The sequence below is a fragment of the Sphaerodactylus townsendi genome, linkage group LG01 (genome assembly GCF_021028975.2).
Source record: "Sphaerodactylus townsendi isolate TG3544 linkage group LG01, MPM_Stown_v2.3, whole genome shotgun sequence".
In the NCBI taxonomy this organism is placed as follows: Eukaryota; Metazoa; Chordata; class Lepidosauria; order Squamata; family Sphaerodactylidae; genus Sphaerodactylus; species Sphaerodactylus townsendi.
The window spans coordinates 122,848,981-122,875,857 of record NC_059425.1 but is presented as its reverse complement, the minus strand read 5'-3'; the positions used below and the strand labels follow the sequence as shown (position 1 = coordinate 122,875,857).

The 26,877-nt window shown below is 40.6% G+C and overlaps 1 protein-coding gene across 1 annotated transcript in view; it reads left to right on the top strand.

Annotated features, from left to right (window-relative positions):
- The window catches only part of AFG1L (AFG1 like ATPase), a 78,144-nt gene that overhangs the window by 33,717 nt on the left and 17,550 nt on the right, over positions 1–26,877 (top strand). The window contains exons 8-11 of the mRNA XM_048493185.1: positions 15,279–15,361; positions 18,287–18,357; positions 18,614–18,714; positions 26,113–26,253. Of these exons, the coding sequence (XP_048349142.1) occupies positions 15,279–15,361; positions 18,287–18,357; positions 18,614–18,714; positions 26,113–26,253 (396 nt within the window). The remainder of the gene's footprint in view (positions 1–15,278; positions 15,362–18,286; positions 18,358–18,613; positions 18,715–26,112; positions 26,254–26,877) is intronic.

Sequence of the window (26,877 nt, the reverse complement as noted above, 5' to 3'; positions counted from 1 at the left end):
TCCGTGCAAAGATGTTAGCATTTGCCAAATTAAGAAAGAGGCCTTCGTATGTAATGCACAAAACGTAGCAAAACTAACAATGGGAATAATTTCATTTTGGTTGAACCTTACATTGTGAATATTCTAAAAAGCCACAACTGTTTTCTTCAAAGACTTTACTGTTGAGCTGGATGGACAGGGCAAGGGGAGGTTGTGAGAAACCCAAATAGCAAATAACACTGGCCGAAAGTTGGGGTGGGGGGAGGAATAGATAATTAGGTGTAATTAGCGTGTATGAATTGTTGTCTCCCTGCCCTTGGCTTGAATAAATTTGGAAGAAAAAACCCAAGGAGTGAAACTGCTTTGATGTAAGAGGAGTCATTGTGGCTTGGCAGCATAAAGGCAGTGTTTTATGCTTACATAATGGTTGTGATACAGAAAAACTGAATGGACTGTGTCACCCTCCCCCTCTTCCCTGTCTGCTTTACAGGAAGGACTTTTGGATTCTCTTGAAACAAAATGCAGCAAAAGTTTTCAGTTATTGGTAAAGAGACCTCATCTGAGTTAGGCGTAAGCCAACATTGGCTTTTGCTTAGATATTAATCCTTTTTTTATTTGGTTCTGGGAAATCTGGTTCCTTAAATCAACATGTCTCTTTTTTTCTCTTCTCTGAAGCTCTGGCAGGAGCAGGCTAATATAAAGAAATAGAAATCAAATTTGAAGCACATAAAGCACAGTAAGCAAACTTCATCCCAGGCAGAATTAAACCAAAGGATGTGCCATCTTCTATATTTGACGTATTCCTATTGAACAAATGCACTCTTGGACTAGTGCAAACTGTAGCAAGTTTTGTTCTGTTTTGCAAAAAGATATATATATATATATATATATACTGCTTTCTTATTTGAATAGACTTATGAATCAGCTTTTGCAATGGGTTTATATTCATCCTTTCAGTGAGTGATGTTTATGCTTTTAAAAATTAGTACAAAACATGCCCCCAAAAGAGTACAATAGTGAGAAAAGAGGTAGTTTGTTCCTAAAATAATAAATCCTCTTCTTTTTAAAAAAGGGAGTGATCTTGTATGTTTTCTTTTTTTAAAAAAAATTAATTGTTTCCTATGGTTAATGTTGATTTCACCTGCTAATCTCCAAGTAACATTATTTTATTTTGTATATTACGATGGGTATTATTTGTCAAACTTTTGTATTGGTTAACCAAAGCTGATGTTTGACTTTACTGCGTAGATTTATGAGAATGTACAGTAGGAATTTAAATTTTACTGGCTGAATCAAAAAGACTCTTATTCTGAGAATCCAGAGCACAATACAGTTCAGAAAGGAACCTGTCATACTGTGTTTTACCAAATAATAAATTCAAGAGCTAAATCAATTTATAAATACTTACAAATATTTTGTAAAGTCAATATAATTCAATTCAATCAATCATAAGGACACATTTCCAAGTTGCAGTTGTTGTCATGATGCAACTCAGCAGGAGCAGCTAAGCTCTGTCATATACCATAGTTCTGATCCAACATCTCTAGGGATGTGTTCTCAAAATGTTTTTATCTCTAAATTTAAAACTTTGTATTTTTAAAAAATGAAACATTTATATATAGGCACACTATTCTCCATTTTCCTCTATAAACCTTTCAAGCTGTACAAAATGCTAGGAAAGAAGGAAACTAGCATTTGCCTTAACCCTTTGTGGGTTTATTATGCAGAACAAGTAGCCTTTTGTACTTGAAGTTGTACACTCTGAAAAAAGCAACACCTGAATATCTCAGGAACTTGAATAATTATGCCCAATTGTGTTTTGCTGGTGTAGGTCACAGCAAATTCACTTCGGGTAGTCTCTCTACAAAGCTAAGATATATGCAGATTTTCTGTTGTTGGATTGTGTAGAAATTATTTACTGTTAATACTTGCATAAAGGTTAGAAAGGTTGATGAAGTGATATTTAGTATTGCTTTACTATTCACTGCGTGTCAGGATGTAATTATGACTGATTCATGGAACTGTCTTAGGAACGAACCATCTTTATTAAAATGCTGATCAAGATAAGAGCTGACAGTAATAAAGAATAGAAAATTTTAGTCTTGTTGCTTTTCAATGATTGCTAATTACCCCAGAGGTCATGTATAGTGCTTGGGAGGATTCATTGACATTATTTTCTTTTAAGTCTGCTGTTTGAACAACATCTGAACATGAAGACAAAGACTGAGTGCATACAGAACAATAGTTTGACCAAGTTTTTTATTCCGTCAAATCCCGGATGATTCCCTTTCCCCCCATTTTGTTATAGAAGTTTGTGTTCCCATGAGAAGTGCTGAAAGTCGAAGATCTTTGTTTTAAAGAGTCCAACAGCAATCATATCCATCACTGTCTTCATCTTCAGAAGGTCATACAATTAACAGTGGAAACCTCACACTGCTCCTATTGTTGGTAGAATGCATTTTATAACCCCAGGTAGAGCTAATTAAAAGCCCAGTCTCTTTCCTATGACTTTTGTCAGCCCGTAAGTCAGACTCTTCAGCTTATTTTATTAGATTACAAAATACATCTAACTTCACACTTACCCTCAGAGTGGGCAGTATCATGGTGAAACTGAGGTGTTTATACATTTACACACAAAGGTTACAAAGATAAGCAAGCAGTTGAACAAAAGAACCATGATACTTTTTCAGGGGCTCTGCTGAGAATTAGAGTAATGAACAGTACATAGAAGAGGAGGGAGGCAAGTGTTTTAAACCTAGTGAGTAAGCAGTACAAAAAGTCTAAGGCTTCACTGGAACTAGGAAGTTCTGGCATCAGTGCACACGGGGTCAGTCAGATTGTTCATAGCTATAAGGGGGGCAGCATAATTACAGATAACTTGCCCAGCTGCAGGTACAAGAACAGCTAATCATTTGTTGCATTTCCAGAGCTAGTGTAGATGTAAAGATGAGGCTGAGAACTTGTAGTTAAGAGAACTGCAGCAGGTTGCTGCTGTTTGGCTCCCCTTCCCATTTGGGATTTATTTATTTAGAATACTTACATCCCACCTTCCTGTGTAAAAATAAAACCTCTGGTTGGCTTACAGTAATGCAAGCCATGTGTGTGCAAGTGCCGTGAAATTGCTTCCAACTTATGGCAACCCAATGAATCAGTGTCGTCCCAAACATTCTATCGGATGTTAACAGCCTTGCTCAGGTCTTGCAAACTGAAGGCCATGGCTTCCTCTAGAGTCAATCCATCTCATGTTGGGTCTTCCTCTTTTCCTGCTGCCTTCAACTTTTCCTAGCATTATTGTTTTCTCCAGTGATTCTTGTCTTATTATGTGATCAAAGTAAGATACCCTCAGTTTAATCATTTTAGCTTCTAGGGACAGTTTAGGCTTGATTTGGTCTAGAACCCACTTATTTGTTTTTTTGGCAGTCCCCAATAGTCATAACGCTGTCTTTCAACACTACATTTCAAAGGAATCTACTTTTTTCTTGTCAGCATTCTTCGTTGTCCAACTTTCACACCCATATAGAGTAAAAAGGAACACTATGGCATGAATAAATGTGATCTTGGTTGTCAGTTACACACATTACCATCCTGCCCCACCCGAACACTCACCTTTCCAATCTCCCCACCTGAAGCCTTCCACCTTCTCCCAATCTGCCACCCAATCTGCCCTTTCAACCCTCCCACAACCCCACTCTATTCTATCCTCCTCCACTCAAGCCCTCCTTTGCCACCCCCTCACCACCCTGCACCTATCTGCACCTTCCTTTCTACCTCAAGCCACACTCCTCAACTTGTCCCACCCCCGAGCCACAGATGCACCCCCAGGTAAATGTCACACTTTGAGCAAGGGTGGGGTGGAGGCTGTTACAGTCCAGTAAAGTCCATTGCTGGGGATGTTCTTCCTCTTCTACCCTTTTCTAGAGCCCACTGCATCTCCCTAGCAATGGGCTTTGCTGCTAGTAGATTGTTTGGTCGTGGTGAGGGAGGGTGGCCGCCTATGGGGTGGCCCCTGGAAAACTCAGATTTTACCCCAAGCTCCATTTTTCCTAGCTATGCCTCTGCCGTCTGAAGAAGACCATTTAAACAAGTAAGATCAACAGGGGCCTGTACATGTGCATCTTCTTTTTTGCCTACCAGTTCGTAGAACGTCCAGAAAGATTTTTTTTAAAAAAAATCCTTCAGTACTGTTAAAAAAACCAAGGAAACTTAACAGAGAGAAAAAAAGAAAACAAGCAAGAGATTGAAAAGAATGAAAAGAAAAAAAGGGGGTGAAGAGGACTGTCTCTTCTACCAAAATAACACATTTGCACTCACTGAAAACTGAATGTTATCAGAACTAATGGGTCAAAATAAACCTGAACTTGTTGAATTAAAGGTCCTCAAAACGTTGAGGAGCTGAGAGTTAGACCTAGTCTAATCTTTAGCTGGCAATTTGCCCCTTTCAGTGAGTGTAGCTGGGAGCTAGCAAAGCTCAGACCCTTTTCTGTTGTATTGTTTTTCTAACTTTATAATCCCAACCCTGTTGTATTGTTTTTTGGTTGTCTTATGCTGTCTAGTTACATTGTTTATATTGTATGATCCACCTTGAGTCTCAGTGAGAAAGTTGAGCTCTACATAAATAAATAGCAGATGCTAATCATGTGAATTTGAACTGGTAGGTTGGTTTGCCTCGCTAATATTGTATTTAAATTGAGACCTTCTGCTGTACTGTCATAGATTCTAACAAAAACCGCCATCCTTATGGCCACCAGCAGCAGTATTTCCATCATACTTGATAATTTACCAAATGTCAGTAATTGTTTCTGGTTCTTCCACCATTGAATTCCAGTATGTATTACCTATTAGTAAAACGTTGAGAATTGTTACAGATTCTCATATTTCATATACAGGACATTTATGAAGGACTATGAGAGAGCAGTGAAGGAGGCTAAGAAGAAATTCTATGCCACCTCCATTGCTTCTGTGATCTCATGCCCAGCCCAATTGTTTAGGGTAATTCGGACTCTTACAACCTCTTCCATAAAGTCCTAAAATGCAGAACGTGGCCTCTAGCTGTGAGGCTTTTGTGAACTATTTTGCAGATAAAATCTTTTCTCTCCTCCACGACCTGCCTGCCACCATTGATACAGTAAGTGAACTAGAGGCCCTTTGCCCATCTTCTGTTCTGCTCGACTCTGCTGAAGTCAACAGGATACTGGCTGCAGTTCAAGCAACCACTTGCCCTCTTGACCTGTGCCCTTCCTGGCTGGTGAAAAACAGTAGGGATGTGTTATGCGGCTCCCTGATGGAGATTATTAATCTCTCCCTTGAGCAAGGAGTGTTTCCAGAACGGCTGAAAGAGGCAGTGGTCCATCCGCTCTTGACAAGACCAACTTTGGATCAATTTGATCTGGCCAGTTACTGCCCAGTCTCGAATCTTTCGTTTCTAGGTAAGGTAATTGAGAGAGCAGTTGTGAAGCAGCTTCAGTCGTTCCTGGATGAAGCCAAAATGTTAGATCCCTTCCAGTCTAGCTTCCATGCTGGCCATGGAAAGGAGACCATGTTGGTTGCCATCATGGATGAGCTCCGCCTTCAGGGCAGAGTCTGCACTGTTGGTATTGTTAGATCTCTCCGCAATGTTTGACATGGTGTGATTTGTTGGTCCATTCCCTTGCCAATGCTGGAGCTCGTGGGACAGCTTTGAGCTGGATGACCTTGTACCTTCAGAGCCGTGGGCTGCAGGTAGTGTTGGGGGAGGCTTCCAGGTGGTGCCCCATTATATGTGGGGTGCCGCAGGGAGCTATTCTTTCCCCCATGCTGTTTTATATCTATATGCAACCCCTGGCCCAGTTGGTGCAGAGCTTTGGGCTGGGATGTCATCAATATGCAGATGACACCCAGCTCATTCTTATGATGGAGGGCCAGCTGGCTGGCCTCCTCCCCCACCCCTCAAGGCTCTCCAGCACTGGGGTATTGTGTGGTTTCTGGGCTGTATGGCTGTGTTCTAGTAGCATTTTCTCCTGACATTTCGCCGGCATCTGTGGCTGGCATCTTCAGAGGATCTGCATTTTCTCCTGACATTTCGCCTGCATCTGTGACTGTCATATTCAAAGCCTTCGGCAATACTCTCTAACACTGTTTAGAAGTCATAGCTGGTTGGTTGTGAACGAGCAGACTGAAATTAAATCCATCGGAGATGGAGATTCTGTGGCTTGGCCAGGGGGATTAATCGGGGAATTTTCAGCTGCCAGCCCTGGACGGTGAGGGACTCCATCTTGCCTCATTGGTGAGGAGCCTGGGTGTGACTCTGGCAGCCCAGGCAGCATTTTTCCATCTGCACCAGATGCAGCAGCTGGCCCCCTACCTATCACAGACCAACCTAGCCACAGTAATCCATACATCGGTCACCTCTAGACTAGACTACTGCAATTCACTTTACGCTGGCCTACCTTTGAAGTTGATCCGGAAGTTGAAGTTTGTGCAGCATTTAGCCGCCAGGCTCCTAACTGGAGCTTCTAGCCGGGACCATATAACACATGGTCCTAAAAGACTTACATTAGCTGCCTGTCGAGTACTGGATTGTCTTCAAAGTCTTGGTATTGACCTTTAAGGCCATTAGTGATCTTGGACCTGCATTTCTGCGAGACCGCCTCTCCTCCTGTTGCCCTCAAAGACCCCTCTGTTGATGATCCTGGGCCCCAGGGATGTTCAGCTGGCAATGACATGGGCCAGGGCTTTTACGGAACTGAGTCTGTCTCAGTTCCACAGGGCCTGTAAAACAGAGTGGTGCCACCAGGCCTTTTCTGCCGGGCATTCCTCCTTCTAAATCTTGTCTGGCCCCATCTGGGTATGATACATGCATCCGGTTTTTATGTCCCCAGATAGATTTTTTTATGCCATCTATAGTAATTTGTTTTTAAAGTTTATAATGTTTATATTTTTATACTTATTTATTATATTCTATTGTATTGCATTGTTATTTTTGCTTTTGTCTGTGAGCCACACTGAGTCTTCAGGAGAATTTGGCGGGATATAAATGCGATGGATGGACGGACGGACGAATGGATTCCCCCTCAAAAAAGACATGCTGGTCTGTCTTGACTTGTGGGTGCACCGTAGTCCCCACTCTTCATTCTGGAATTCGGTATAACTGACAAACAGATGTTATAGCTCTCCACAGCTTTTGGTTGAGATCTTAAGTTGGTTGAAAAAGTAGTAAAAGTCCTCACCGGACCTGTGATCATTCCCTTAATTTTTCCTTTTACTAATAACAGTGGCTTGTATACAGCCAACCACCAACAGCATGCTGATTTTCCTTGTGTTCCTCTTCCCCCCCTCCCGCACCTTGACAGTCGCTTCGGACCCCTCAGGGATAATATTCCTGGGTTAAAGGATCTGCATGAGATTTGCAAAGTAAAAAAATGGCCTGGAGTAAAGAGGGTATTGAGGGACCACTTAAATACTTCACCCTAACTTTGGGAACATCATTGTCATGTGATACCACACCATTCATGGCAAGCTGGAATCTGTTGACACCTTGATTAAACTGAGTTCCTAGCATACCAGATAGATTCAATAGGAGTATTTCCATGCCTTGCAGCCTGAAGGGGCATGGGCTGCTAGACGCTTTTAGGTCAGATGACATACATCTTGATGCATTATCTGTTCCGATGCAGCAATGGTACTCTGCCCGCTGTTTGCACCTGTGACCCTTATGTTTGTGCTTACTAGACCTACTGAATCTAGAAGAGGTGAGATTGGCCTGGATTGGAAACTGTCCAGTTGCTGTTGTGTTGCTGTCCAGGAGCTACAGAACTCCCTTCCTTGGAAGGTCAATTTGGTTCCCCTTGTTTTCTTTCTGAAAGCAAGTGCAAACTTTTGTTTCAGTGTGGCTTGGATAATTACGGGTTTTATTCTTTTGTTTTAATCCCTCACAATTGTTTTGTTTTGTTTGCTAGATTTTGATTTTTGAAGATTTAGGTGGGTAGCCATGTTAGTCTGAAGCGGCAGGAAAATGTTTGAGTCTCGTGGCACCCTTTGAGTCTTGTGGCACCCTTCAGTCCAACAATGGTTTATTCTTGATATAAGCTTTCATGTGCATGCATGCCTCTTTAATTTTTTAAACTGTTTTGTGAATGTATTTTATTGAAAATTATATATTTTAAATATATATATTGTATATTAATACCCAACAGTCCTTAAAGTCTGTTAGGAGTTTGAATGTTACAGCCAATTTATGATGCCTGTATTGGATAACTATGTACTTCTCAATGGCTATAACAATATTAGGGTTATTATTCCATTCAAACAAATGATTTATTTTATTACTGTCTGGCTAAGTTGAAAAGCTTTTGAAACCTATTTTTTTTCTCTTACAGTAATGAGAGTATGACAAATCTTTTTAAAACATTCTTAATTACATTTTCAGTATGTAATTGTGTTTGTCCTTGCTATATGTAAATACATAAACCAATTCATAATAAATTGAGTAGCTGAATAATTCGAAGCATTCAAACTGAATGGTGTAAGAAGTCACAGTCCTTCGAGGCTGTGGTATTCAATTGTTCCTTTGGCACAATACGCATCTATGCAGTTTGCTAGCTTTTTCTTTTCCGGAGAGAAAGGCAGGAGATATTTAATACTATCTGGCAAAATATGAATGTTTGAGGACTTAAAAAAAAGTAAACCGATTGTTAGGATTGTAGCTTTGACAATTAAAGGCTAAAATATGAAGACTCCAGTTAAAAGTTCTTTAGCGGCTGATTAGAATTCCCTGATGGTGATTAGCAAGTGTGAAATGCAATCATGCCTGTAGGCTTTAATCAGTCTTGTGATGGAAAAGTCAGTTACCTAAACAGAATTGTATTGTTGCCACTGGATTTATTATTTTTCTTTTAAAAAAAATTAAAGATGAAGACAAGGGTAACCTGTTCAGCTTCCATGTTCTCCTAAAAACTTCATCTCAGTTTAGAAGCATATGAACCTAAATATTCATTTCTGTTTCTTTTTGACCCTAAGTGGGTTTTGTTAAAAAAAATATTATTATTATTATTTATTGCACTGAATAGCACACCAACATGCTTTCAGTGTCACCTAAATGTTACTCTTATTGATGTACATGTGCGCTTCAGTTTTGCAAGTAAAACTTTAGCTCTTCAGGAATATCAAGTCTTGAGAAAGTCCTCAGTTTTTTATTTACAAAACCTATGAGAAGTCACTTGCTTTTCTAACAATAAAACTACCTCCACCACCCGGCACCCCCATGTGGACTTTCCAGGCATACAGAAAAGTATAACGTTATTATTATTATATCCCATCCTCCCTGCACTGGGGCAGCATACAACATGAAAATAAAAACAGGTATGTAACAATTTACATATATCTTATTGATATAAAAGGCAATGCTGTTGGTGACAACTCACTTTTTAAAGAGCTATGCAAGCATGCGAGCGGAGGGGGAGGGGGTGCTGATGGGAGCTTGTTGTGTAACAAAAAAGGGGTAGGGCCCACTGACCACTGCCATGAACAATGATAGCAATGATCAGCAACAGTTTTCTAGAGCTCATTGTATTTTTTTGCACAATGGGCTTTATTGCTAGTATATAAATATAATAAAAAGTTACTTATACAAAAATAGCCCAGGACTGGCATATGATGCCTAAAAACAACTGCTCCCCAAAACTAAAAAAAGGATCTAGATTAAATATGCCAGTTGAAGACTCAGGGATGGGGGTTGGAAAGTGGAGCTAGAGGAAGAAGAGAGTAGAGAAGAGAAGAGAAGGAGCAGGTTCAGAATCCAAGCCAACAGTTAAGATCATTGTAGATGTACACCATTGCTGTCCTCACCATAAGCCTGCTGGAACATCTCTGTCTTTCAGGCCCTTCAGAACTGAGAAAGATCCATCAGGGCCTGGGTCTCCACAGAGACAGACAGACAGACAGACAGACAGACAGACAGACAGACAGACAGACAGACAGACAGACAGAGAGAGAGCGCCTGGCTCAGTACAGATGAAGTATAATGACTGCGCTCTGGAAGAAAAATGTTTAGAACAGTTCCTTGTCAGTTAATGGGAAGAATGGTGGAAGGGAGAAATCAACCTTCTCAAGCCTCTTAAAATTTGAAGACACTTGTAGGGAACTATTTGGGTGGTGGGGCAGTATTTCTAAATTGCCCCTCCCCATTGATTCTTCATGAGCCCGAACTTGTTTTTACTAATTTTCATACAACTATCACCATTTTAGACAATGGATGGTCATTCTGGTCATTTGAAATGGATGATCATCTGAAGAAGCAAGTTAATACATTTGCAAAAAGGACTTTTTTCACACTTTTTTTCATGATTCTATTTAGCCTTAAAGATGGCCCCATACCATGACTCAGTGATCTGGCAACTAGACTACTGTGATGCACTCTATGTAGATCTGTCCTTAAAGTCAACTTGAGAGCTCCTGTTGGTACAAAATGCCCACACCTGGACTGCTGTCAGGAGTTAACAAAGCATTCATATTCATATTCTGTGGTCACTTCATTGGCTGCCTATCAATTACCAAGCTCAGTTCAAAGTATTGACTTCATAACCTTGAGCCCTCATATCTACAGGACAGCCTCTCCCACTATGCCCACTACAACAACTACACTAATCTGAACACTAATCATCTTAAGGCACCAGATTGCAAGTGGGTATGATCAGTAACTACGGGTCCATGCACATTCTTTGTTGTAACCTCCACCCGATGGAGTGTCTTGCCTATGAAGGCCAGGACGGCCTCCACGCTTCTGGCATTCTCCAAACTAAGTACAGCAGAATTGGTTGTGGTGGGTTTTCCTGGCTGTATGGCCGGGGTCTGGTGGATCTTGTTCCTAAGTTTCGCCTGCATCTGTGGCCAGCAGCTTCAGAGGTGTATCACAGAGAGAAGTGTGTTATACAAGTGTAACACACTCCTGATTTTTTGTTCTTCCAGTATATTTACAAAACCTTGGATGGGGTGTGGGGGTTGAATGCCAACTAGTTTACTATTAGATACATAAGTGCTTGCCTGTTTTTCTGTTGCCTCAGAAAAAATTTTCCAGATTTTTTCTGCTACGGAATTTTGAAAGCTAAAATGGGGCCTTTTCTTATTGAATGAAAGAATTAAATTGTCTTTAAATTAATAACATTGAACTCCTCTTTAACTACTAGGCTGTTCATACTGTTATAAATGTTAGCATGTGGCAGGAGCCAGCTGTAGTATGGATTCCCCTCTTAAGAGAAGTGAAAGCCTTACCTCCTCACATTTTTGTATGAATATCAGGAGAGGGGAGTTGCTATTCCCCTACATCAGGGGTCCCCAAACTTTTTAAACAGGGGGCCAGTTCACTGTCCCTCAGACTGTTGGAGGGCCAGACTAAAAAAAACTATGAACAAATTCCTATGCACAAATGATTGTAAAATGTTTGATTTCACCTTTCAGCCTTTCTGTCATGGTCTATTTTTAGAACAGTAACCAAAGTATGTCAAGTACAGGGTGGGCTCCAAATATTGTTGGGGAGGCTGTGGAATACCTTCCCCTGTAAAAAAAAAAGCAGAACTTTCCCAATGAAGCATTCCATCTAACCCAGGATCAGGTATCTTCCTGGGTGCTTTCCTCCCTAGCAGCCAGCAAGCGATTCGCCAGCCTGGCTGATGCCAATGGGAGTGAGGCGGAACAGAAAGCCTGAGAACAACACCTGGAGTAGCTGAGAGGGAAGGGCGGAGCAGGCGTTGCCACATGTAAGGTTTCCAACTCTGGGTCAGAAAATTCATGGAGATTTGGGGGTGCCATCATGTAACTGCAATCAACACCCGTTGGGGCCGGTTCCTCCTCTCCCTCGAGCCTCCACTGCACATGAATGGAGCCATCGCCGCCATGCCTGGCGGGCCGGATAAATGCCTTCAGGGGGCCACATTTGGCCGCCGGGCCGTAGTTTGGGGACCCCTGCCCTACATTATAGCTATCTTTGTTCACTAAAGATTGTGATGCTTTTGGGGTGATGATGAACCCTGGGATGCTTCCAGAGAAGTAGTAGAATACTGTGTTCCTGTGCATTCATTCTTGGCAACCAGAGAAAGTTTGGCTCTAGATTGCACAGCCATGGTCCTGCTGCTTCTCCTTAAATGCAGACTTTCTGCTATCTCTTGGCTTGGCAGTTGTGACGAATGCACTTATACTGCAATCAGGTTACAGGGTGGACCCGCCCCTTTAAGAGTTAAGCCCTGGCCAGAGGAAAAAAGGCAGAGTCTTTATAAACTGTCAGCTGAGGGGTTCTTGCTTTTGAGTTTTCGGACTGTTTGGCTCTGTATGAGCTTTTGTGCCCTCAGGTACTTTTGAGACAGAGTGAAATGAATCCACCAAGTTCTCTCACTGCTGTGTGGCTGTTGTTAGGAATAGCTGAGAAAGCTATTGTGTCACCTAAAGGCAAGTGTCCACCCTCAGGTGTTTTGTTTGTGAGGGAAACCTCTAAAGTCTGTAGGTCTGTCCTCAAAGGGAACATCAGCTTTTGGGAGGCCCAAATCCTGTGGCAGCGAAGCCAAGTTTTGGGATTGTGGGAGAGGGAGGCCGTATGCCTGAATCCCACAGGGCGAAAACTGAGTGTTTTATTTTTGTGAGGAGGAACAGCGGACTGAGGTGTTTTATTTTTAAAAGGGAGTGTGAAACCTCCTCAGTAACATCTTTTGAGAAACATCTTTAAAGTAAAACCTTAAGTGAAGGGACACCTGTGAGTGTCCATCGTGTAACTTACGTGAAGAGCCGGCAACCATACGCTTTAAGAAACATTCATTGCCTGAAACCGTTAAGTTTAAGCAAACTCTCTCTGAAACCAGCACGCTTGTTTCCTCTCCAGTTTACCTGAGAAGCCTCTGTTTAAGCCAGCAAATAAACGTTTTAAGTTTCCAGTCTTTTATTTGTCTGTGTTCCCCAGTCAGGGTGGTGGCCGTGTGGAAAATCAGTATTGAGTGGGCTAAAGAAGAAAAATATTATTGGTGGCAGCGCAGAAAGCAGAACTTATATAAGTGCCCTTACGTTACAGCAGTGTTTTCCTGTGGAAGTGCAGGGAGCTCATCTTCCCCTTTTTTGGAAACGGCAACTAAACAGCATTTTTTCCCCAAGGCCAAAATCAGTTCCTTCTCATTTCCAGCCATTTTGATGTTCTCAGTAGCTTCGCTTGCAGAATCAGCAAGTCTGGGGACCCCTGTAGATTGCCACCCTCCAATGTGGCCTGGCATTCTCCTTGAATTACAATGGCTGCCCAAACTACAGAGATACAGTGGAACCCCAGTTTTCATTGCCTTCGGTTTTCATCGGTTTCGGTTTTCATTGATTTTTTCAGTGAAAAATTTGTCTCGGTTTTCATCGATTTGCCTCGGTTTTCATCGATTTGCAGTAAGGTGCAGGGGTTTGTGGAGAAAAATCACCCAGACAAAGCTGTTGCAGGCTGTGTCTGCAACTTGTTTAATGTCAATGTCTTGCCCCATTTCAGACAAATCTTAAAGAGGCATCAGAAACAGACCTCTTTGGACAGCTTTCTGGTGCGACATTGGTCCACTGGCTCTGAAGCTGGTCCTAGTGTTATTGTTTGTTACTGTTTTCAGCATTGAACACTATGTTTATTCACCAAAAATGTGTTTTTGTATGTTTTTTGGAGTGCCTAGAACGGATTAATTGGATTTACACTGATTCCTATGGAAAAGTTTGCCTTGGTTTTCATCGGTTTCGGTTTTCATCGATTCTTTTCAGATGGATTACCAACTAAAACCAAGGTTCCACTGTATAGCTGTTTCAGAGGGCAAATTCTATAATATATCATAGAGATTTCAGGTGAACTCTCTCCCCAGATTCTCCCTACTGTAGACACCACATACCAAATCTCCAGGAATTTCCCAAGCAGGAGTTGGCAATGCTACTGGCAATGATGCATAGGATTTTTGCATATGCAATGCTTGGTCTTTGCACAAAGAGTTGCGTGTATTCTTATGTCAGGATTTGCACAAGAGTTTATGGAACACTGCTAATTTATAAATTCAATCCACTTGTAATTTGCACAACCCATCCCATTAAAACAACCTCCATTATAACCCTGGGAAAATGTGCAGAAGTAATAGTTTTAGAACAACGTACCTTAGAACCCCCTCCACTTGTACAATTGAATTCTGCATATGAATAAATTAATTTTAAAAATCTAGATTACAGATGTAATTATATCTCTGTTTTTATATTTTAGAAGTTGGACTTATTCACATGTGTTGACCATGGTGTGTTTGGGCTTCAGTCCTATGCAGTGTCGTAGCGCCAAGGTGGGGGGCATGATGCACTGGGGACGTTCCAGGGCGGGGACGTTCCAGGGCGTAGTGGGGGCGCAGAGTGCTCACATGCCCCAGGCGCAGTTCCCCCTTGCTATGGCTCTTGTCCTTTGCACACTTATTTGAGAGTGAACCTCACTGGTTTCAGTAGAACTCACTTTTAAGTGAGTGTACATAGAACTTGGGCTGTTTTGACTTGCAGAACTACTGCGTGCAAATTACTAATCCCATTGCAAGCCTTCATTGCCCATTTTGTACTTGAATAACCCAAAGCACTGTGGACTCGCCAGATTTGAACTGCTGCTATAATGTATTTTAGTGTTTTTATTGGTATATTATTTATGATTTTACATTGTAAATGCTTTCTATGTTTATTGTACACCGCCCAGAGCCCTCCGGGGGTTGGGCGGTCTATCAAGTCTAAGTAAATAAATAATAATAAATAAATTTGCATCATCTTTTGTAAATCTTCAATAAACTTTTACTCAGTCCTCTGCTGCTGTGATTTTCTTAATGGCTGACATAAGCAAAGTTGAGAACCTGCATCCTGTAGATACCTGTAGATCCTGTAGATTTTGACTGAAATCAGCAAGACTGGAATTCTAGTTATGAAGATCACTGGATGATTTTGGAGCAGTCATATTTCAGGCTAACCTTCCTTATGCAAGTGGTATGGGGATAATGAGGAGGAGGGGAAAGAGGGCCTGTAAAGTATCTTGAGCTCTTAGAAGGAAGACCAGGGCATCTTACAACGTGCATATTAATGCATCTTTGATGCTGCATGATTGGGGGGATGGGGATCTTGGAAGCAATAATGTGACTAGTCCATTTTCCAGGAGAATGATCCATCCTGGTATGTAGCTTGTCAGACCCGCCATTCAATTTCTTTGTGATGCTGAGAACAGGTGGGCTGGAGAAATACGTTTTAGACAGGAAAACCTTTTGTAATTCCACAGCAGCTCAAGAGAAGTAATAATTGTGTCTTTTTGTTTCTGTATACAGAAATATTGTAATACCATTCAACTGGATTCAGGAATAGACTACAGGAAACAAGGACTTCCTGCTGCAGGGAAACTTTACTACCTGTAAGTTGTTGAAGTTGAGGATGTTCTTTTCCTTTCTCCTGTTAGTCAATAATTCATTCCAGAGGCAAGTAAATTGCGGGGGTGGGGGAGTTCCCCCAAAAAAACCTCCTTCATAGAACTGGAAGATTGTTACCCTGTGAGAGAGTAATCCAACTGCTTTCCAGGTTGCCACAGCTCTAATTCCATCCAACAACATTTTCAGTATCTTAGCGGCATTATTCAAAATGTGTGACTGAATCAAAACTAATTAGATTTTGGGGAGGTGTGGTGTTTGCAGAACTGAAGTGACAGATGGCTTATGAAGTGATGAATATCCTCTTGTGAAAGAGTGTGCAATTCCCTGGTAAATAAAAGAGCATCCTTTATTGTAGTAAAGTAATTATTTATACAAATCCTCTGACAAGGACTCATTTACTGTTGGGTGTTCCCATTTGTGGATTCAAAAACTTGTCTTATTTTGACAGATGATCTGCTTGTATCTAGGATGTTGATTTACTTCAGTATTTATTCTGTATTTGGAAATGATAAAAAAATTAAATGATACCATAACACAGCTATAAGTACAATTTATCTGTATAGCTCTGATTTCTGTTTCCCTAATGATAGTTTACCCTCAGAGCAATTTGAGAATACAAGTCTATGTGATGCAAAGTTGTTTCAATATTTAAGGAAAGCAAGTGGTTTTAATCAAGCCAATACAAGAACCAATCTACTCATAGCTGTATTGTCGCATTGTTTTCATATTTTTATTACTTTTGAAGATGTTAAATAATTACTGGGCTTCTGTCAAGCAAAATGGGCAAATGAACAGCCTCTGTCCAAGACTATAATTGCAGTTTACTGTTTGGACTGTCTCTATTGTTTTGTTCACCTTTAAGGATTTCATAGAATCCTGCGCTGAAACTTAATTTTTAGATCTTATACTTAGGGTTGCTAGATCAGAGAGTCTGAGTCAAGGTTTAAGAGGTTTTTAGAGACTCCAGGGAAAAGAGAAAAAAAATCTCAGGGTGAGGTTCTTTAACAGACAATTCCTGTGGATTTGCAGTTCCTTCGTTTTTCCTGTTGGAGATGGTGAGTCATTTCGTGCAGTGGGTTCAGAATTCCATCTCCTGTAGAGAAAGAATCAATTGATATTTTGATAGAATTAATATTTGTTGATAAATCTATTAAATTAGAGGGTCAATGAATGGATTTTTGGATTTTCTGGATTTTATTTTTTGCAAGCTGTTTTTTTTCTCAGTCTGGTCATAAATTGATTTGCATTTAATTTAGACTGTATGTATTTGGAATACTTTTTACCTGTTTCAGCTGTCATATTATGGGGATGACTTGCACTGTTTTCAGCCTTTTAAGACAATAGTGTGTCAAGGCAGAAGAATGCCTTCTTGCTCCAGAGGATTCTGTTCCTAGGGGCAAGATAAGAGGGAGTAATAGGCTACTAACATTTTTGGTTTTGTTGTGTACTTTTGTTGGAGTTAAAATTAGTGAGCCACCTCAGAGCTTCATTTATCAAAATAGTCTCTAGTGAGAGAGAAAGAAAAAATCCACTGGAGGTCTAAATTTCCATGGGAAAGAAATCCACATGTGGGCACCTTCATAGAGACCCATTTCTGGTAACCATGCACATAATTTTAGAAGGAGAGGTTATACAGTGTCTCTGTTAATCTGTGTTGATGGACCCCTCTTATATGAGCAGGCTAGTCTTTAAGTACCCAGATCCAAATCTTTTCAGTTTGATGATCCAGTTTGGTGATCTAAGGGAGGGGGTTGCCCTCCATCAGGCAATTTTTTTTAATGTTGCTATTATCTGTGGAATTAGCAAGGGGCAGGGGGTGGAGCCACCCTAATGGAACTTTGAGGCTCAGTGAGAACACTGGCCTGGGACCCAGACAAGGAAAGGAAAAGAAAAGAATACATACAGCGTAGGATGGAATTTAGTTCCCTGTAGTAGCTGTGTTGAATGGTTCTCTAGACACATGCTGACAATGCAAAAAGAAAATCTAGCAACAATTTCTTCCAAGTAAAAGCAAGGAAATTTGTTTGGATACCAAAAAAAATCCAGAAGGACGAAGGAAGCGGGTCCAGAATAAGTATCAGTCTGATTGAAAGTCAAAAAGGACTCCAACAAAATCTTCAAAAGAAGAAGGGAAATAAAAGCATAAACACACCAGTAGCTAGACAAATTCTCAAGCAATACCCACTGGGATTCAGCCCTTCTTGCTCCTACTTTGGTGGTCAGGACAGAACAGCAAACAATGGCTTGGAGTCTTTTAAACAGATTTTTGTAAACTGCCACCAGGTATACAGTTGCCTTAATTTCCAATAGGGAATTGGGGCTTATTCCTTCACCTGGTCAAAAAAAAAACACCTCCTCAGTCTTACCTGGATTGAGCTTCAGGGTCCATTTCACAAGCGTTCCCAGACCTTTGCAATGAGAGACAGAGGAATTTGAGTCTGCTAATATTCTTGGAGCTCTCTATTTCTTTTTGATGCCGTTGGCCATTGTAGCCTTCTGGGTTGGTTGATTGAGTTAGGCTTCAGATGCTTGACAGCTTTTTGCTCTTTGCTCTTATTTTGCATGTGAGATATTGACAGCAGCTTGTCTTTTTCATTGTGTGTGTGCATATAGTGGATGGCCTTGCCTTGCCTTGCCCAAGTTGCCTCATTACTGAAAACAGCTTGAAACACAGAAGTCTTTCCGTGTATGCAAATAAAACAGAATCCTCTACCTGAGAGTTAATGTTCTCTGCTTTTAAGTGTATTCTAAATCTAATGTTTATATTTACAATATAACATCCTGTTCTCTTTCTCTGTCTGTCTCTCTCTCTCTTTTTCATGGGCAAAAAGCTAAGCAAGCTCAGGCAGCTGTTTGATGTTGGCTTCAAGTGTTATTAATTTCATATTCTATTATTCTTTTCACTGTAGCACAAGTGAAGCTGATGTGGAGGCTGTCATGGATAAGTTGTTTGATGAGCTGGCTCAAAAACAAAATGATTGTACGTAAGTTAATTTCTCTTGAAAGAGAATACATTTAGAACACAATGCCCAATCTCCACTGACCAATTAATAAGTTCCACTGCTGTATATGGGTTGATGCCACACTCAAGTGGCAGTCATTGTATCAGCATTTTGTCTAATTTATGTGTTGAATCATGTGCTATTATTCATCAAGCTATGCATTTCCTATCTGTAAGAGATGAGTTTTATAGTAATTATCCAGACAAGATTGAGTCTTTGTTCATGTTCCCATAGTAACTAGACCAAGGATTTTAAAAGTACAAGGCAGAGAGCTGAGAGTGAATAAAGCATGTGGAACCGTTGCAGACTTCACGTTTGAAGAGCTGTGTGACAGAGTGAGTACCCAGTCAAATCTCTATCAGTTGGGCTTTTCGGCTCCCCCACCTTTTTTTTTTTTTAATCATATCTCAGATCCAAACAAGCCTTCCAGTCTCATTTGAATTTATTTGGACAACAACAAAACTCAATTTGCAGAGTAGAAAGTTAAACTCTGAATGGACAAAAAATGTGGTAAATGGTTTCCCCTGAGAGGTGGCACAAGAAGTCACTCTTGAAAGTAATCAACGGTGTAATTTAAATGCTGAAATGTAGCATTCTGCTGTATTAATGCCCCAAAGTGATTCATAGTTTTTTTTTATTGTCAAAAAAAGAATTAAGGGACTTTGATTACAGAAGGATCGTTTATATAGGAAAGTTTAAGAAAACAGCAGTCCAGTTGCACCTTAAAAACAAACGAAATCAACTCTACCACAAGGTTTCATAAAGCACGGCTCACCTCACTAGATGCCTCTAATGAACTGAGCCCTACTTCAGGAAAGTCATGCTTCATTTTGTTAAGTTTTTAAGGTATTAATGAACTTCTGTTCTGTTTTGCTGGGTCAGAGCAATGGGCCATCAGATTGGCAAATTCCAAGCAGTGTTTTCTGTCCTGCTGCCTTGACGTATGTTGCTGATTAGTCCTGGTTTTTGTTCAGGTATCTTGTGACTAAAGATTTACATGGTGTGTAGGTTTTGTATGTGCCCAAATCCATGTGTACACAACCATTCCCCTTCTAAATCTCAATTTATAGGCAGACGTTTCCATGGTTCATTTAGAACCAGCCCTGAAAACAAGTGCTCTTATAACAAATGTATTGGTTCAAGGTCATTTCTCTTGACAACAGAAATGTATAGTAAAAGGGTAGCGTGTCATTATTGCCTATGTGGTATCACTAACAACTTGATCTTGTGCATTTGTACTTGAAGAAAATTCCTGCTTCGTTTGTCTGGGCTTTCTTTCTACTAGTGTTGTAGATTACAAACTAAATTTTAAATGCAACAAAATGTATTTCTATGAAGTATTCAAGCCCTGCAAATTTTCAGAGAAAGAGTTTTAACAGTTCTGCGTTAAAGACAATTGACTGTGAGAAAGAGTAAATATTCACAATTCCTTCAACAATAAAATAGTTTGAAATGGGAATATAGTTCTTTTATTTTTAGCTATTTCAAGTCACCTGCATCTTCTAGGATTTTTATGCTATGACGACCCAGTCAATGCGTACACGGAGGTTTTAATATAAATATAAAGAGCCCCAGAGGAAGAATTTTATAATCAACAACCTTGTATAGATTTTGATTATTTCATTTGAGCAGTCACATATGTTTGTTTTTAGGCATTGCAAGTTGAACTCTGGATTGTGATGAATTAGTAAAGTATTATTAGTTTTTTTTCCAATTCACTACTTTTTGTAAAAAAAGTTAAATCTGTATTTTCTCCACGAAGATAATACAAAAAAATGCATATGCTGCTCCAAATTATAAACTCATTGATACTGAAATATTGTATTTTGATATCTACTTTTTTTCTGAGGTTCCAGTATAAAGTATAGATGTAGTATTGTTATGTTCTCATTGTATTGGGATATTTCCATTCTCAACATTTCCTGACTCCTTACAAATTTTAGCAAGTTTATAATGGCAAATACTGCCCTCTGATGGTAGCAAGTGACTTTTTAAGATAATTAAGACTGGGTGTTGTGGGTTTTCCAGGTTGTGTAGCCATGGTCTGGTAGTTTCTGCTCCTAATATTTCACCCACATCTACAGCTTCCTTCTTCAGTGGTCACAGCAAGGTGTACACCACAGAGAAAAACATATCTCACTGTGACATACTTCTGAAGATGCAGCCATAGATATGGGTGAAATATTAGGAGAAAAAACTACCAGACTACAGCCACACAGCCTGGAAAACCCACAACAGTCAGTTCGATAGTAATTAAGACTGTTTACAGTCAATTACTTCTCTGTGGCAGCAGGATCAATTTGTTCCTTACCAAATAACAATTGTTCAGTGGTAGTAGCTTGATAACAGTAAAAAATGTCACAGAGACATACTATGGAAGCAAAGGCCATTCTGTTTTCCTAATTGCAGATTCTTCCTCTAGTAGTAAATTTCAGCCTGAAAGAAAACTTGTTTTTTTCCTTTTAAAAGGGAAGAACTGAATTGAACTTCAAATATTAATTAAAATAATTTAATATACCATATAAAAGGTTTTCAGACATGGTTTAAGAGCTGCCCTGATCTGGGTGGCCCAAACTAGCCCAATCTCATCAGATCATGGAAGCTAAGCAGTGTCGGCCCTGGTTAGTACTTAGAGAGGGGACCACCAAGGCAGTCAAGGTTTCTGTGCAGAGGTAGGCAATGTCAAGCCACCTCTGAACATCTCTTGACTCAAAAACCCTATGGGGTCGCCATAAGTCAGCTGTGATGGCATTCTGCACCACCACATCCAAGAGTTGCTTGTGCTGATCTTAGCAGAGCACCTCGGTTCCTCCTGCAGAAGTTCAGCACTGGTTTGGAAGTTTTTTCTTTTCTTTTTCTAAGATACCCTTGAAGAACTGGGGTCTGGTTTATACAAAGAAAATTGGTTCCATGTGATGAATCTGGAACCATAGGTAGTGATGTATGTGCTCGCAACTGCGTGGAGAATACAGTGGGTGAATCAGTCCATTCATAGTCAGAGCCATAGTTACTTTAACATTCATGCCACGGCCAGGTCATGATATAAAGGTAATATTTCTTTGCCACTATTGTATCTGAACATAATCATCCAATTGTTTTGTGTTGTTTGTAGACGATTACATCATACCACTAAGCATTTTGACCACACACGGGCATGTTGTGATCAATTTGCCCAACTTATCTCAGGGTTAGATGACTGCATGGATCCATGTTCCGATTATGTACTTTTGACATCTGCGTATCTGATTTAAACAGATATTTTCAGCCCATATATCCCAAGGATATGGACAAGATCCTTGAAGATGTGAGGCCTACCACCTGTATTCATGATTGTTGCCCTTCCTGGCTGACAAAAGCTGCCAGTGGGAGACTAGCTAAATGGGCAAGGGACATGGTAAATGCTTCCTTGAGGGTGTAAACTGTGCCACTAGCACTCAAGGAAGCAGTGATTAGACCTGTTTTGAAAAAACTCACCCTGAGTTCTACTGTGATGGAAGATTTCTAGTGAGTTCTCAGTCTGCCATTTTTAGACAAGGTGCTGAAGTAGGTTGTTTATTTTCAGCTCCAGGGACTCTTGGAAGAAACGGATCTTCTGGACCCACTTCAATATGACTTTAGGCCTGGATTTGGAACAGAGTCACCTTCAGTGATTATTATTGAAAACTAAATAGGGGGAATGTGACCCTTGTAGTTACTCATTTTCAGGGAACTCTGAGAGCTGTAGCCATGAAGAGGGATTAAGGTGCTGTCCTCTAAACAGACAGTCCTTAGCATCACACCAAATAGTTCCCAAAGTTTCATGGAAAACCATGACAATTTAAGTGATATAAAATATAAATATACATATAAAATGTAAAAATGAAAGTGTTTTGTATAAATGGGAACAAAGGGACCAGAATTTTCTAACATTTGTTTTGAGCAGGGTAAGGAAAGAGAGAGGATGGGGGGTAGGATGGCTTTTGATCTGAGTAAGACAAGAAAAGAGAGAGGATGGAAGATGAGATTGATCTGATGGGGGTAGAGAACAAAAGTGTTAGTGAAGTGGGATTTTTGGTTGCTCCAGTTTTAATGACCAAAACCCCCATAATTTATTACAATAATTATTAAGTGCAAGGGTAAAGAATGTCATTAAGAGAAGGAGTTGTACTAGATAATCTTGTTTTAAACTTGAGGTAGAATAACACGCTCAAAGATGGTGCTTGCTGAAGTGCCATTGAGTATTCAAATCAAGCAAATCAGTTATTCATAGAGCAAGCTATGTGACTTTAGAATAATTATTTCTTCAAAAGCCGCATTTTTGAGGTATGTGGGGTGCTGTGGACAGATACAGAAACATCACTCTCTTCGTAAATTTTACCTTTCACAATTGGCTATCCTGATACTGTGGTAATTGTATGACCCAGATTCTCTGTTGTCTCGTGCTAATCGATCTTTGATACAAAGCAGCACCATGGACTCTAGATAAACTTCAATGACTTGTGTGGGTTATTCAAGGAAATAAAAACCATTTTCCAATGGGATAAACTGAAGGACGTTGTTTCAGAGTGATCAGTGTCAGAAACTGGAAACAGTGGTTTATTCTCCCCCCCCCCCCTCCACACACCCCAATCTAGAACGTGGATCACTAAACCCAGGTGGTGGTGGAAAGTGCCATCAGGTCACAGCCAATTTATGGCAATCCTATAGGGTTTTCAAGGTGATGAGCAGAGGTGGTTTGCCATTGCCTGCCTCTGCATAGCAACCAGGGATTTCCTTGGTGGTCTCTCATTGAGTTAGTAATCAGGGTCAAGCTTGCTCAGCTTTTCAAGATCTGACGAGATTGGTCTAGTCTGGTACATGAAAATAAGAGTCATCAGTGGCATAACTTGGAAGAGGTTCAGGTGCTGGAGGGCTGCTGCCATTATATGTTCATAGGACCAAGTTGGATCCCAGACTTCAAGTTTTTTTTCCTACATTTGTAGCATATTGGCTTTATATGGCCCACTTGGATTTGAGTAATTGGTCTATTTTCTTTTTCCTAAGCATTTTATTTTTTAAAAAATGCAAGTTTGGCTCATTTATACATTTTGGAGTCCTTGGTCCTGAGAGCCCTGGCACAAAGAAACATTGTCTGTGAAGACACAAAGGTTGTGTTGCCAGCGACAGACTGCCAGTTTCCAGTTCGATATATCCTTAGCAGATGTGTCCACCACCCTCACAATGCCTGCAAAAGAACATCAGCTGTACGGTGGGCAGCTGGCAAAACTGAAGTGATGCTTTTCAGAAAGTCTTGGTGCAGGCCACATGTTTTCTTATTGGAGGATCTAATTCAGTGGTACTAGGTGTTTACCAAAGGAATCAAACAGAGAAACTCTGGTCATAGTTCACCTGTTCTTTGTTGGAAGTAGCAGTGTCTAGTGGGTAAAGAAACTGAGAAGACTCACCAGGGGATAGGCAAGTGATCATCTGTAAGGGTAGTGATTCTATCAGCTTTTCTATCTTTTAATCAATAAGTTTGTCACTTCTCTGCACACTTAGCACCTCTATTAACATTCAGTTCTGCAGAGACAGCGATACCTGGTAATAAAGTCATTTCAGAAAAGGCAGTAGATTATTGTAAAGGGAAAAGGCAGTAGATTATTGTAAAGGGAAAAGACAGTGGTTATTGTAAAGGGAAAAGACAGTGGTTTTAAAACAAGCCTGAGTATATTAAGGATCAATGTTTTTATTATATTTTTATTATATTTTATTATATATTTATCTTGGCATCTGAGACAAACTAAGTAAGAGGGATTTTTCCTTCAAGGAATGTTGCAGAAATCACAGCTGGTAGCTGAATTATTTCCAACTGTGGGATCAGGCATGTCAAAAAGTCACAAACCATCTAAAACAATTGTTCTGGACAAGATTCAGCTGATGCATTGATGGCAAAGCTGTCTTCACCAAACTGGCATGGGGGGGAATGGCGTCCAGGACAAAGTGGCATCCTGCCCCCCCCTCCGCATTTTCAAAGTCTCCTGGGAAGTGTAGTTCCCACCAGGCTGCTTTTCCCACCAGGCTGCAAAAAGCTTTTCCCACCAGGCTGCAAAAAGCAGCCAACAGGTAAGTGGAGGGGGCATGAAGGAGTGGGGGGCACCGTGGGGAAGGGGGGGCTGAGACCCAGCCACTTCTGAGAAGGAGGAGGGGTGTGGCTGGGCCTTGACATGATGTGCGTATGCTGCCCAGGCAGGCCTTGGCCTGGCCGGTGCGCGCACATTGCACTAAGGCCTAGCCACGCCCTTCCTCCTTCCCGGAAGTGTGAAGGGCAATTCTCCCCCACGTGACTCCCATGGGGGCGCCTGGAGCGTTTGTCTCCGAATGTCCCTGTGGCAGCTACACTTATGCTTCACCACCATCTGAATAAATACACCTGGGGTCCGCTCAGTATATCCCAGAACGTGAAGGTATTTTTGTCTTCCCCATAAAAATGCTATTGGAGACAGTAGTAGTATTTACCCAGTTCTACACATGGAATAGTATATAAATTCAACTCCTACCACACTACTGAGCATAGTTTGAAGCTTTCCAATCTAAGGAGCTTTCCTCTGACTAAAGGGGTTCCTCTTGTGAAAGAGACACTTAAGTTGGGGAAAGGCTTCGTATACCAGAGTAACATTTCAAACTTCACTTGACAAAATGATAGGATTTGGGTCATGTTCTCCTGGAATAAAAAAAGACGAAGCCTTAGCTTTCAGTCTCTTTTCCAGTAGTTGATCTGTATTACTATTATTTTCCCAAACGTGTCATAATGTACTGAGTGATCTATCCATCATCTTCTATTCCATATGTTGTGACTGCTATTTAATTTGTGGAAACTTCTGTAAAATCAGATGTTAGATTTGATAAATTTATTCCAGTTTATATCGTATGAATAACGTATTTATTCCTACATGATCTCTCCTCAGCCATTGTAAAGCAGTAGCTGGAGCTTCAGTTCATGATTTAATTATATCTAGTTATACATTTTCTAATTATTTTAAATTAAAAGTGCTTGCATTGTGTTTTATTTATATACCTATTGGATCAGTCCATATATTTTAAAAGTACAGTGAAGTACAGCAGCATGCCATAAATGATTTGACTTAGAATGTCTCAATGATTAAATGAAATATCAGCAGCTACCACAATTCAAGAAAGAAAAAAATTAAATCAAATCTTTAAGAACCATAAAACTTTACATCACAATAAGCAAGGTCTGCATACCAATAGCACCCATAAGTTTCTTATACCCTTTCAGTATGAGCAATCAAAAAAGACTGTAAATTATCTGTGCCATTTTGTTCATGTGCCAGGAAAATTTTATTTCTAGGCTTCATAGCTAGAGATATCAATAGGAGAGCCATCTAGAAAGTGAAAGACTGAGGATAGAACTTTTTATCATGATTCCTTTTTTCTTTTTAATGTGTCCCTGTACAGTGTTGTGTTTTTTTTTTTTAGTTTTTAAGGATATGTTTGGATCTGTTGAAAAATGATCAGGGAACATTAAAATCTTCATGTTGATGCTGTCACAAATTACATGGTGATTAACGAGGACAACATAAAGCTAAGCTTAATAAACACATTATGGAATTAGTTTCCTGGTAACTCAGACTTTTATCAACAAAATAGAGCAAGTAGCTCTGTTCCACTGCAGTATGACATTAACATTTTAATTGTGGTGTGGTTCCCATCTTTTAATTATTTTGATTTATCACATTTCCCATTTTCTGTTTCAGCCACTTGGTGCTAGTGATTATTTGGAAGTAGCCTCAGTTTTTGACTTGGTCTTCATTCATTATGTACCTCTGTTTACAATGGCAAAAAGGACACAGGCTCGGCGCTTCATTACTCTCATTGATACATTTTACGACAAAAAGGTGAGCACACTATAGATTCTTACAGATTCTTGCAGATTTAATACATTGTTCTAGAGGACAGGTGCCAAGAGAAGATTCAGATATTTTCTAATACTCTAATGTCACTTTTGTCTGCTGCAGTTTGAAAACTAGTTAACACATACGTGGTGCACAATTCACAAAATAATTTAACCACATATACCCAGAGAAATGAGCATTGTGAGCAGCCACTAAAATGGCCTGGTTTGTGTACTATTGTCACAAATTGTAGTCTGAAGAGACTGAGCTGTGTCCCCAGACAAGTTTCATCTTTATCTTGAACTCACTACATGACCTCAGGTCAGTGGCGTAGCTACTACGGGGCGTGGTGGGGACAAATGCCTTGGGTGGGCCACTGTTGGGTCACGTGGGGGCAGAAAATTGCCTCCCACACCCATCCCCTTTCCCTTCTCAGCTGGGCCCAGCCTCGCCAGGCTGCTCCTTCAGCACCATAGCTGGGCCGCCACAGGGCGCCCCTCAGCCCAGCCACTACAGGGCTCCCCTTGGCCCAATCCCGCCAGGCCTGGTGGAGGCCACAGCTGAGTACCCCTCGGCTTGGCCCTGCCAGGCCTGGCAGCAGCCACAGCTAAACACCCCTTGGCCGGG